The sequence below is a fragment of the Rhinolophus ferrumequinum genome, chromosome 14 (assembly GCF_004115265.2).
Source record: "Rhinolophus ferrumequinum isolate MPI-CBG mRhiFer1 chromosome 14, mRhiFer1_v1.p, whole genome shotgun sequence".
Taxonomy (NCBI): domain Eukaryota; kingdom Metazoa; phylum Chordata; class Mammalia; order Chiroptera; family Rhinolophidae; genus Rhinolophus; species Rhinolophus ferrumequinum.
The window spans coordinates 73,166,220-73,177,230 of record NC_046297.1 but is presented as its reverse complement, the minus strand read 5'-3'; the positions used below and the strand labels follow the sequence as shown (position 1 = coordinate 73,177,230).

General features: G+C 63.1%; 2 protein-coding genes across 6 annotated transcripts; one reads left to right on the top strand and one right to left on the bottom strand.

Moving 5' to 3' along the window:
* The first annotated feature begins 220 nt into the window (after window positions 1-220).
* FOXH1 (forkhead box H1) lies at window positions 221-3,416 on the top strand. The gene is made up of 3 exons (XM_033126341.1): window positions 221-2,050; window positions 2,379-2,483; window positions 2,595-3,416. Exons 1-3 carry the CDS (start codon window positions 1,877-1,879, stop codon window positions 3,384-3,386), a joined length of 1,071 nt encoding a protein of 356 aa, XP_032982232.1. The 5' UTR covers window positions 221-1,876; the 3' UTR covers window positions 3,387-3,416.
* A 107-nt stretch (window positions 3,417-3,523) lies between these two features.
* KIFC2 (kinesin family member C2) lies at window positions 3,524-10,610 on the bottom strand. Of its 5 annotated transcripts, XM_033126238.1 has the most exons (18): window positions 10,428-10,610; window positions 10,102-10,183; window positions 9,766-9,917; window positions 9,511-9,649; window positions 9,212-9,336; window positions 9,066-9,131; window positions 8,857-8,985; window positions 8,444-8,521; window positions 8,218-8,332; window positions 8,032-8,141; window positions 7,502-7,610; window positions 7,236-7,393; window positions 5,551-5,655; window positions 5,347-5,468; window positions 5,119-5,242; window positions 4,872-5,001; window positions 4,528-4,784; window positions 3,524-4,420 (listed from the first exon to the last, which is right to left on the bottom strand). In XM_033126238.1, exons 1-18 carry the CDS (start codon window positions 10,524-10,526, stop codon window positions 4,169-4,171), a joined length of 2,352 nt encoding a protein of 783 aa, XP_032982129.1. In that variant the 5' UTR covers window positions 10,527-10,610; the 3' UTR covers window positions 3,524-4,168. The 5 variants fall into 5 exon arrangements, with proteins under 5 accessions (XP_032982129.1, XP_032982127.1, XP_032982128.1 ...); XM_033126236.1 differs by having other exon boundaries at window positions 4,528-5,001; XM_033126237.1 differs by having other exon boundaries at window positions 4,528-5,001; window positions 8,218-8,281.
* Between the last annotated feature and the right edge of the window lie 401 nt (window positions 10,611-11,011).

Here is an 11,011-nt window from a genome sequence, read left to right as displayed (position 1 = left end):
CAAGTAGTCAAAGGCTCCCAGGAGGGAGGTCATTTATTTATGCTGGGCTTTTAAGGAAGGGCCGGAGTTCACCCGACAAAGCAAAGGCATGACGGGCGGAGGGAACAGCAAGCGCAAAGGTGGAAGGACCCAGTGCATGGGGGAAATGGGAAGCAGAGGTGATGGTTTAAGAGGGCGGGGGCGGGGGATGAGGAGTGTGGTCAGAGATGAGTAGTGAGAACACAAGGGTCCTTGACCGCCAAACCAAGGAGCTGGGCATTATCCTGGAAGCTAGGGAGGGCCAGTGGGGAGAGAGGGTGACTTAAGACGTGTAGGAGAAAAAGACCTCTTTGCTGACCAAGGGGGGCTAGGAGGCCATAGGTAGTAACAGCCTAGTGAGACACAACAACCCCTGAACTAGAGAACCTGGGAATAGAAAGGAGTAGAGCAGGTGACAGGAGTTCAGAGGAAGCCAGGTGAAGTCTGAAAGGACAGTCTGAGATAGTGGGGGAACAGTGGTACCCCACAAACACACATTATCTCAGCCCCAGGCTCCTTCCTCCAGTGTACCCACCCTCCTCAGTGCCTCAGAATGAGGAGGCACACACTCTATGCTGCAGATTTTCAACACTCTAAGAGTATAACAGGGTGGGGGAGCTGCACAAGAAAAGCTGGATTATTGGAGTAAAGTGATATAAAGTGTATCTCTGCTCCTGTAGCCTCCCTCAGTTCTGAGGGCCCTGATACCAACACCAGCCACCACTGCTAGTGCCCTGGGCCTGATATCCCTTGGACAAACTTGCCCAGTGTGTGTGTGGGCGGAATCTGGGCTTTGAGGCAGGGTACAGAGCACAGGCCTTGACTGACCTCAAGGGCAGAGCCACCGATCCCATAGCCAGGAAGGAGGTGAGGGGACAGAAGAGGGTGTGGTGAGTCTCTGGGCAGCTGCCAGAGGTGTTTTTCTAGGGCCACAGTTTCAGATCAGTGCTTTCCCTGCTAAAGTCCTCAGAGGCTCTGACCAGGCCTGAGCAGGGGTCACTGGTCCCTCAGGCTTCCCCAGCCTGAGCCTTCACTACCTCTCCTAGAGTGCTCCTCTTCCACTGAGGCCAGCTTCCACCAGTCTGGGGAGCATCTCCCTCCCTCTAGACTAAGATTCAGGGCCCTGTGGCTGCCTGGGAAGCCCTCCCTGTGCACACACACAACACACCTGCACTCACTCCCACCCAGGGTGGAGCCAGGTGGTCCTCGAAGGTTCTCCTGGGCAGAGACCATGACCCATGGATCTGTATCCGTGAGGCTTGGCCCAGAGAGGTGGCCAGTGACCCCCTTGGGAAAATCCCTTGAATCAACTGTGTTCATCTTTTGTTCCTGAGGTTTCCTCCAGGAAGCCCTCCCAGACCACCACTAAAGTCCTTCTAGCTGCTTGGCCTTGAACTCTGGGTAGACTCCACCCCTCCTTGGCAGCTAGGGCAAATCACTTTCCTGTCTGTTAAATGGGAGCCTGGGACCCAGCCCAGACAGACTGATAAAGTAACCATGGGTCACAGGCCCCTTCCAGGGGCTCTTCCAGCTTGTGCCGGGGCAAAGGCAGCCCAGGAGCGAGAAATGAGGCCTGGGTGGCTGCCTGCAACCCCCTCTGGAATCTTTCCTGCCCCTCCCTTCCAGATTAACCGAAACCTGCTAATTGTGGCAGCCCTCTGCATGCTCCCCTCCCCCACTGCTGTATTCCACCCTCCCTTTGCCTCTCCTCCCCTCCCCCTTCCATCCGAATGATAAAGGGCCCAGCCGGCCTGCCCCCACCCGGCCTCAGGCCCAGGCTCTGCCTCCCCATTACTGCCCCACTTCCCCGTGCCCTCCACCGGGCCAGCCCCCTGTCCACGTTGCCGGCCTCCCCTTCATGGGGCCCTGCAGCAACCCAAGCCTGGGGCATCCCGGGAGGGACTCACCCTCCCAGGCCCCAAAGAGGAGGAAGAAGAGATACCTTCGGCACGACAAGCCCCCCTACACCTACTTGGCCATGATTGCCCTGGTGATCCAGGCAGCACCTTCCCGCAGGCTGAAGCTGGCCCAGGTGAGAGGGTGCCCCGCTGTCCCTCACACTCCTTGGTGGGACCTTTTCCCAGACCTGTCCCCTACCTACTCCGACGCTCAGGCTCTGATCTCCACCCCCACCTGGCCTCGCCAGCTATGCCAGTGGGTCCAGTCCCGACCTGGGCACCCCGAGAGAGAGCTGAGATGCTCAGACAGGACCCTTCCCGGTGAAGTGCCCTCTTCTCCCGGGCGCAAAGGTGTTGGGGGAGCGGCGCAGGGGCGCCTCAAGCCCGGCTGTGGGGGAGGGGCGGCGCTGCCCCCATCGGCGCCCGGGCTGACGGCGCCTGCCCGCCGCCCCATGGTTTCAGATCATCCGTCAGGTCCAGGCCGTGTTCCCCTTCTTCAGGGACGACTACGAGGGCTGGAAGGATTCCATCCGCCACAATCTCTCCTCCAACCGATGCTTCCGCAAGGTGGGGCAGGGCGAGGGTCGGGGTCGGAGCGTAGCCGGGGCCAGGGCGGGGGCGGAAATCTCGAGTATCCGGGTCGCGAGGCCCCACCAAGCCTGCACCCCTACACCCTAGGTGCCCAAGGATCCTGCGAAGCCCAAGGCCAAGGGCAACTTCTGGGCCGTCGACGTGAGCCTGATTCCCGCCGAGGCACTGCGTCTGCAGAACACGGCCCTGTGCCGGCGCTGGCAGAGCAGGGGTACCCGGGGGGCCTTCGCCAAGGACCTGGGCCCCTACGTGCTCCATGGCCGGCCCTACCGACCTCCCAGGCCGCCCAGCGAGGGCTTCAGCATAAAGTCTCTGCTGGGGGACCCCGGGGAGGGAGCGCCAAGGAACAGCCCAGATCGGGCCGGTTCCCTGCCAAGGAAGGAAGAGGTAGTGCCCACACCACCCCTGCCCTCTGAGAGGCCTCTGTGGCCCCTCTGCCCCCTCCAGGGGACCATGAGAGCCGAGGGGGAGACTTCCCAGGTGGGAACCAGCAGGCCCTCGCCCCTCTCCCCTGAGCCAAGAGCCTGGCCTCTCCACTTACTGCAGGGTACCCCAGACCCTGGGGGACTGTCCGGTGGGGGTCACAGGACCTCACTTTGGGGGCAGTTACCCACCTCCTACTTGCCCATATACACCCCCAATGTGGTAATACCTTTGGCCCCACTACCACCCACTTCCTGCCCCCAGTGCCCACCCTCAACCAGCCCAGCCTACTGGGGGGCTCCTGAACCCCACAGCCCCCCAGGACTGCTCTGGGACCTAGATGCCCTCTTCCAGGGGGTACCACCCAACAAGAGCATCTACGATGTATGGGTGAGCCACCCCCGGGAGCTGGCTGCTCCCACCCCAGGCTGGCTGCTCTCCTGGTACAGCCTGTGAGGCTGCAGGCCAGGGATTGCTTTGCTCTCCCACTCCCTCCTGCCACCAGTGGCTTGTTCGGGGGGGGACCAAGGCTAAGAGGACCAAGAGGTGTCTGTGGCCACAGCAGCCTTGAAATACCAGGCACCAGCCCTGCCAAGAGTCCACAATGTTTATTGGACTACCCCACAAAGGGTTGTGGTGACCCTCTGGTCACCACCCTGGACCTGATGGTCAGCCATGCCTCTCCTACTCCCAGAGGCAAGACTGGGGCTCCACTTAGAGTAGCCCTTCCTGGTCTCACCTTCTCTGGCCCTCCGTCCATCCATCCATCCATCCATCCATCCATCCATCACCATCTGTCACCTCCCCTCCCCTGGCTCCGGGCTGGGGGAGGGAGAACCTAATGGCGGCTCCAGCCTGAAGTCCTGGCTTCCCTCAACTGTCTGGGAAGGAGGTAGCACCTTTTGGGGGAAAGGGCATAGGGAACAGGGACCATACCTGGTTTTGGTGGTGGTAGTGGGGAAGATAACAGTAAAGGAACAGACAACATTTAATGCCAAGTCTTGATTTTTGATGGCGACTGTGGCAGCTCTGGGATCCCCTGCCGGGTGCTGTGATAACAGCAAATGGTGATAAGGAGGGAACTGAGGGCCTGGGCTGAGGGGGCCGGCAATTGTTCCTCGGGGCGGAACACTCGTCGCCGGGAGCGGGGGAGGGGAGCTCAAGTCAAGGAGGTTGTGGAGGTGCAGGGACTTTGCTGCCTCTGCCGGCAGAGGCGCTACCCGACGCTTTGGGCATAACTATGAGGGCAGGTCCTCTGGGTGCACGAGGGCCGAGCTGGAGCAGCTGTCGGGGCCGGGGCTTGGGCTGCCAGGGGACGGTGTGGGGGTGCAGGGTGTCCCCGTGAATGGTGTGTCGGTGCTAAGGGAGGAAGGCGTCCCAGAGCGCGGGACCCTGCGGCGCCGGGCCGGCCCCAGCTCCACTTTGCTCACTCGCTCGGCGAACTTGAGAGAGCACACGGTCTCGCCGAGATCCTCGGGCCGCGTGGATATCTGCGGGGAGCGGCTCTGGTGGGCGGGCCCGAGTGGGTGGCGCCTAGCATGCACACCGCCCTCCCGTGGCCCTGGGCACCGCCCCACGCCGGGGCCGCGGTCCCCACCTGCAGCAGCAGCAGCGCGGTGGTGCCGGGGCCCAGCGCCGGCTGCAGCAGGCGCGTGAGCTGCGAGTCGCGGAAGGGCACGTGTGGCCGGTGGGCTCGCAGCGCAGCCATCACGCCTCCCAGCGCCAGCAGCGAGCGGTTGATGGTCCGGGCTTCCCGCAGACGCTGGGCGTTGTCAGGGTCTCCCTGTGCCCTGCAGATGGCCCCCGCCTTCCAGGCACGTTCCGATCCAGCCAGGTCCACCAGGTGCAGTGTGCCTGCAGGGGCGGGGGAGCCCACGTGGAGGGAGCTCCGGTCTCTGATGTAGGGACGCCCCCCACAGGGCAGCGCCCGGACCGTGGTACCTGCGGTGCCTGAACCGCGCGGAGGGGACGCCGCGCGCAGCGTCAGCGTGACCAGCGCGTGCGAGCGAGAGCTGTGCTGGTTCATGGCGGTGGCCGCAGTGGCTCGGTTGCTCCTCCCCAGGCTCAGCATCTGAGGACGCGAGGAAAGGGCTTGCATGCTGCATGGTGCTGCTGTAGGGTCCACACCCCTAGGGGCGAGCACAGGGCAGAGCCTTGGAGGTCTGCGCGGCCCCCTGCGCAGCCTTACCTGCTGCAGCGTCTCCAGGTTGGGCACGTCCCAGTAGGTGAGGCCAGCCACCTGGATTCCCCCCTGGCCTGCTGGGCCCTGCCTCACAGCCAGGCGCTGGGGAGGCCCCGGGGCTAAGAGGTCCCTGGTGAGAAAGGGGAGGACTTGGTTCCGGGGTTCTTGCAGGACAGGGCGGTGCAGAAGGGCTAGAGGCCAGAGGCTGGTAGGAGGCAGCAAGGAATGGCTGACCTGACAGCCTCGTTGTAGATTTCCACCATGCTGAGAGTCACGCGGTGCTGCCCTCCAGCCCTCATCTCCCGGAACAGTGACTGCAGTGCCCTAGGAGCTATGCCGGGGTTCTCAGGTGGGCCCTGGGGACGAGGTGGGGTGCCACATCTGTGCTCACGTCCCAGCCCCTGGCCCCAGGAGCCACCCAGATTCCCCTCTTCCCACCTCCATGCTGTAGGTCTTCCCGGTCCCAGTCTGGCCATAGGTGAAAATGCAGACGCTGTAGCCTTGGAGGCAGGACAGCACAGAGGGCTCCAACTCCCTGAAGACCTAGAGGTGTGGGGGGAGGGGGTCCTGAGCTTTGGAGCCTGGGGCAAGGTGTGAATAGACTTCATTTCCCTGAGAGGATGGCTCTGGGGGAGCTCCCTGGAAGGCAGAGGAGGCTCCTGGAGAAGACGGCATTTGCAAGAATTTGCCAGGCAAAGGCAAGGGGCCTGACAGGAGGCGAGATCAGGCAATGCAGGGTATTGACCACCACTTGAGAGACCTGGGGAGCAAGTCAAGAGCCCAGACTGCCAGGTTCAAGGCCCTGGGTGTGATTGGAGGTGTCCCTCTGTGAGGTAGGGGCTGTAATGACATTTGTGAGGGTTATGGGGTAACCTGTGCAACATAAAGGATGAGCCCAGAACGGCCTATGGGTGGGGCATTGTGGGATGCTGGACCATCAAGATTGCTAGAACCTGGGCCCTGGGAGGGTGCAGAGAGGCGGCTGAGGGGGAGATGGGGCTGGGATTGTGTCCTGTTGGCAACTGAACACCAACAGCAGCCTTTTGAGCAACGACATTGCCAGCTTTCGTGCCCATAATGTGCTGGTAACTGACTGGGCTGTCAGTTCTGCTTGAAGTGAGGGCAGAATCCAGAATTTCTCGAGGTCATTAAGATCCCATGACTGGAAGGAAGAACTGGGTGTGACTGTGGTGCCATTGCAGAGATGCAGGACTCGAGTGATGGGGTTGGTGACAGAGACCTTGGGTTCTTTCATTCACATGTGCTGAATTGGAGGGCCCTGTCCAATACAAGGGTGCCCTGTGCAGGGCTGCAGTTTGGGGTGGGGCTGACGCTAGGGGTAGTATGTGGGATTAACACAGGGAGGTGGAAAACAGCTGTGGTACCCAAGGAAGTGGAGAAAGGATACCTGGCCACCCGACAGACTCATCACACCATTGGTCCCTCTGAGGCCAACAGGGGTGAGACTTCACCAGCTCTGCCCCTTCCCTAACCAGCTCCCAGACCTGCACCTCCCCTGCCAAAGCTCTGCAAACTCTGGCAGCAGTGGCAGCATTTGTGAACAGCGGTGAGGGTGTGTGTGAAGCGGGATGGTGGGCTGGGTCCAGCCAGAGGGCAGAGTTTGTGCAGGGCGAGGGGGAGCAGCCCTGAGGCTGGAGGCTGTCTACTCGCCAGCGCCCCCCTCTGCCCACCTTGTGCTTGCCCTCACATGGGGCCGGCTCTGCACCCCCAGAGGGCAGTCAGCGGCCAGTGAAGCCTGGGGGAGGGCTTCAGCACTGTCCCACCACAGCAGCACCCCAGCCATGCTCTGCAGCAGGCCCTGCCTGAGCACTGAGCACATTAGACAGGTTCATTTTCCTGGTAAAAACTTATTTTTGAAAATGTTAACCTTCCTGCCCAAACCAACGGCTCTGTTTCTCCGGGACCTGCAGAGCTTGGGAAATCCCTGGAAGGAAAGGAGGTGCCTAGCTCAGCTGCCAGTCCTACCTCCCAAACCGCCTGCCTGCCTTCCTGGCTGGAACCTACCCACTCTCCCTCCTGGGAGGGCAGGACAGGGAAGGGGACCCAGAGCCCCCTGGGGACTCTGAGGGAGGGTGAACACAGATGTCAGGGTGGAGCATCACCTCCTCCTGGCTGGCATCTGGAGGGAAGACCCAGTCCAGGCGGAAGCAGTGCCGGCGCCCCCGATAGCAGGTAGTGACAGTGCCGCCCGGGCCTGGCTCCGAGCTCACCAGGCTGGAGGGTGTCCCTGGCCTCAACCGACACAGCACACGGATATTTCCTGGGGTAGAGATCATCTCAGTGGGTCACCTGCCAGTCCCTGAAGCATGGAGAGGCCCCACTTCCTCCAGCGTGCCCGTCCCACCTCCTGCTCCCCAGGTGGCCATACCCTTGAGCTCCAGCAGCCGCCCTGGGCATCCAGCTGGGGGCCTCTGCTGCTCCTTGGGGAGCTGAGTACCACCTCCACTAGCTGACAGTGCCCCCAAGGCCCAGGATACCTGGGAGGGCGGGGAGGGGCACGCATGTGAGAAAGGCAGTGGGGGGCAGCCAAGGAGCTGGGGGTGAGGTGGGGGTGAAGTGGGGGTGGGGCACTGAGGGTGTTATGGAGCCACCATGTGGCCACCAGCTGTGGTGGTTGACACTCTCAGGGGCATTCATTATTCACTGCGCCCCAGAAGAAGCCCAGGAATCAGGAGGACCACGGGCAAGGTCGTCATCTGTGTCCTCTAGGCTTCTCAACCACGCCTGCGAGGGGTTCACTGTCACCCCAGTTTGCACGGGACAAAAGTGAGAACACACCCCAAGTCACAGGAGCTGTCCTGGTTCCAGAGCCTACTACCTCCATTAGAGCAGGCAATTCCCTGGGTCTAGGCAGGGAAGAATAGAAAGCACATAATAGAGGGGAGCAGTGGTCCTGACCTGGCCGCGGGCCTCGCTCAGTGAACCCTGACAGCTCTGGGTAAAGGTGCTGACCAGGCCTCGGAGGTCCCCACAGCCCTGACGCAGGCTGGCCATGCGTGCCCGAAGTCCTGATGGGGGCAGGTTGTTGTGAGGGAAAGCCCAGGTCCCGTGGCCATCCCATGAGCCCCAGGCCCCAGGCCTCACCTGCCAGCTGCCCGTGCACCTGCTGCAGTTCCCTTCTGCAGTTCTGCTCAGTCTCCTGCTGGAGCTGCCGGAGGGCCCCCCGAAGGCCCTGCAGCTGCACCTCCTGCACCCCCAGCTGTCCCGCCCCACCCCACCCGTCACTGAGGGCATGGGCCCTTACCAGACCCTGCCTCAGACGCCCAACACCCAGCGCCCCAGTATCCCTGCCCCTGGGCCCAGGGCCCACCTGGACTCGGAGGGCTTCTGTGGTGTCCTGGGCCTCCTGAAGCCGGCCCTGGAGCTCCACCAGTGCTTCTGCCTCCTCCTGCAAGAAGGGTAGGGGCCCCATGAGGTATGGGGACCTGGGGGAGAGGGCACTCTGGCAGCCCTGGTTCACAGATGGGGCTGAGCCAGTCAGGAATCCATGCAGGGCTCTTTCCCCAAGTCCTTTGCTCTCCTGGGGTCACTCAGAGGAGCCACAGGGTGTGGGGAGGGGTTTTCCCACGGGCATCAATCTCCCTGATGGGCCTGACCTACATAGACCATCCCTGGACCTGTGCAGTCTGGGCCCCAGCCTCTGTTCCAGCGAGCACGAGGTCCTGAGGAAGCCTGGGCAGGAGCCCCAGACTGCAAGGACGTGGCAGCTAAGAAGCAGAATACCTGGGGGGCCCTGGCGGGTGGTCCAGGACCCCAGTGTCTCAGGAGGTCCCGAGTGAGGGTCAAGCTGTGTTTCAGGGCCTCGTTTTCCAGGGTTAGATGCTGAACCCTTTTCTCGGAGTCTGTCGCCCCCTGGAGGACAGGGAAGGGCTCTGGACTCACCTGAAAGCCCAGGCCCTCTCTCTCCTTGAGCCCCGCCCCCAAAGCCTCACCACTCCCAGGCGCAGTCGGCCCAGCTCCTCCTCCTGCAGTTCCAGCTGCTGCTTCAGCTCTTCCAGCTGGGAAGGAGAAAGGGGTACAGGGTGGGGCGCCTCCTCCTAGCCCACCCCCACTCCCTGCTGCCTCCTGGGCCCCTCACCTGTCCAAGGATGAACTGCTCCAGCCGCTGCCAAGCTCTCTGGTCCTCCTCCAACTGGGGGGGCTGCTGCCCCTGGGCCTCACTCCTCGGTGAAAGGGAAGGGCTTTCTTCTTGGGATGTGGCTCCTGGGGTGGGGTGGGCCCAGTTAGGACTGAAATCTCTGGCCTGAAGCGGGGGCAACTCAGGAGGAGGGTGAGGCTTGGGGAACCCCTCCACCCCCCGCACTCCAGGCCGCTCAGGTTCTGGTGGGCTTCACTACCTCAACATACTCCCTTTTCAACTCGCTACTTCTTACGCACCAGCAGGAGTGGGGGACTGCACTCCTGAGGCTGGCTGAGTTCCCTGGGGCAGGGCCTGCCTCCCCCTGGGGCTCTGAGTCCATGCCAGGAGGGCCAAGAGCTGACCAGTCACAGTCAACAGTGGGGGGACATCACCAGTCTGTGAAGAAGATAAGAATCAGAATGCAGGAGACGAGCGGGAACAGGGGTGTGGAGACCACACGGACTGAGAAGAAAGGACGGGTCGCTGGAGAAGAACGCCTCAGCCCGGCTCACCTTGCTCAGATCCGGAGGATACCCGCAGCTCTCTTCCGCCCCCAGCTGGACTGAGAGGAACTCAGCAAGACGCACGAGAGCCTCTTCCAGGGAGACCTCGGCCGGCCGGCCCTCGGCTCCCGCTGTCGGCGCATCCTCAGACTCGGAGCAGCCTGCGAGGCCAGTTAGTGAGGGGGGGTGCGGGGGCGTGCTGGGTCACATGCTGGAGGCTAGACCACCAGATGGCAAGTGCCGGGTCCCTCCATCGCAATGAGGTCATGGACACCTTCCCCTCCAACGGAGGAGTTCCCTCACGGCCCCGGGGACGCAGCGCTCCGGATGCACGACAGCACCTACCGACCAGGCCAGTCAGCTCGGTCCACAGTTCTGCCGTGGGTTGATCGGGGCGGCGGCGGCCCCCAGGCTTGCTGCGGGCACTCTAGGGAGGGAGCGGGGGAACCCTTGAGGAGACGCCGGGCAGCCTGGGGGGGGTCTCTCCCTCCAGACACTGAACCAAAGGAGTTGGGGCTGAGGTCTCTGCTTTCAACACCAAAACAGAGACGGGGTCCTCAACACGGCTCCCCTCCACATCGTCAGCGCCCTGGGGACGTACGCTGCGCGGGCCTGCACAACCCGCTCTCAGGAAGGGGGTCGCCGGCCGTGCAGCGTCCGCCCCCGCTCACCTGGGCGGTGTCCCTGGGGTCAGCGGCTGCCGCGGCCCCGCCATCTCTGCGAAAGAGGCTGTAGAAGATGTAGATGAGCAGCGAGTAGAAGGCGTACATGGGAGCGCGGGGCGGCAGAAGGCCCCGCTTCGCGCCGCCCCGCGTCCCCGCGCCTGGACTCGGCGCCTACCCGCAGCAGAACGGGTGCGCATGCTCGGGGCGGTCGCCCCCACGGCCCCGCTCCCACGGGCGGAGGGCGCGCACCGGAGGAAAGGGGTGCCAAAGAGAGGTATCCCCGGGCCGCACCGGGACCCCTGCCCCGCGCCCCCACCCCTACTTCGTGGAGACCCCGGGCTGAGATTGCCCACGGCCCCCGCACCCGTTTTTCTCGGAATCCCTTCTAGGTCCACCGCTCTTTCCCCTTAGAGCCCACCAGCGTCCGACCTCCCCTCCCTCAGAGCCCCGCCCTCCCCTCTTTTAGCCCCTCCCCTCAAGGCCCGCCCAATCCCCCTCCCGCCTCTCCCTTCACGGCTCCACCTCCTCCCCTCACAGCCCCTTCCTCAGACTTCTTCCCTCACAGCCCCGCCCCTCACCACTGATCCCTG

Coding starts and splice junctions, on each gene's coding strand:
- FOXH1 (XM_033126341.1), top strand. CDS start 1,877: ATGGGGCCCTGCAGCAACCCAAGCCTGGGGCATCCCGGGAGGGACTCA. Junction 2,051..2,378: donor GCAGGCTGAAGCTGGCCCAG/GTGAGAGGGTGC, acceptor CCATGGTTTCAG/ATCATCCGTCAGGTCCAGGC. Junction 2,484..2,594: donor CCAACCGATGCTTCCGCAAG/GTGGGGCAGGGC, acceptor CCTACACCCTAG/GTGCCCAAGGATCCTGCGAA.
- KIFC2 (XM_033126236.1), bottom strand. CDS start 10,526: ATGTACGCCTTCTACTCGCTGCTCATCTACATCTTCTACAGCCTCTTT. Junction 8,986..9,065: donor GCCGACTGCGCCTGGGAGTG/GTGAGGCTTTGG, acceptor CCTGTCCTCCAG/GGGGCGACAGACTCCGAGAA. Junction 5,469..5,550: donor GGAAGACCTACAGCATGGAG/GTGGGAAGAGGG, acceptor CCTCGTCCCCAG/GGCCCACCTGAGAACCCCGG.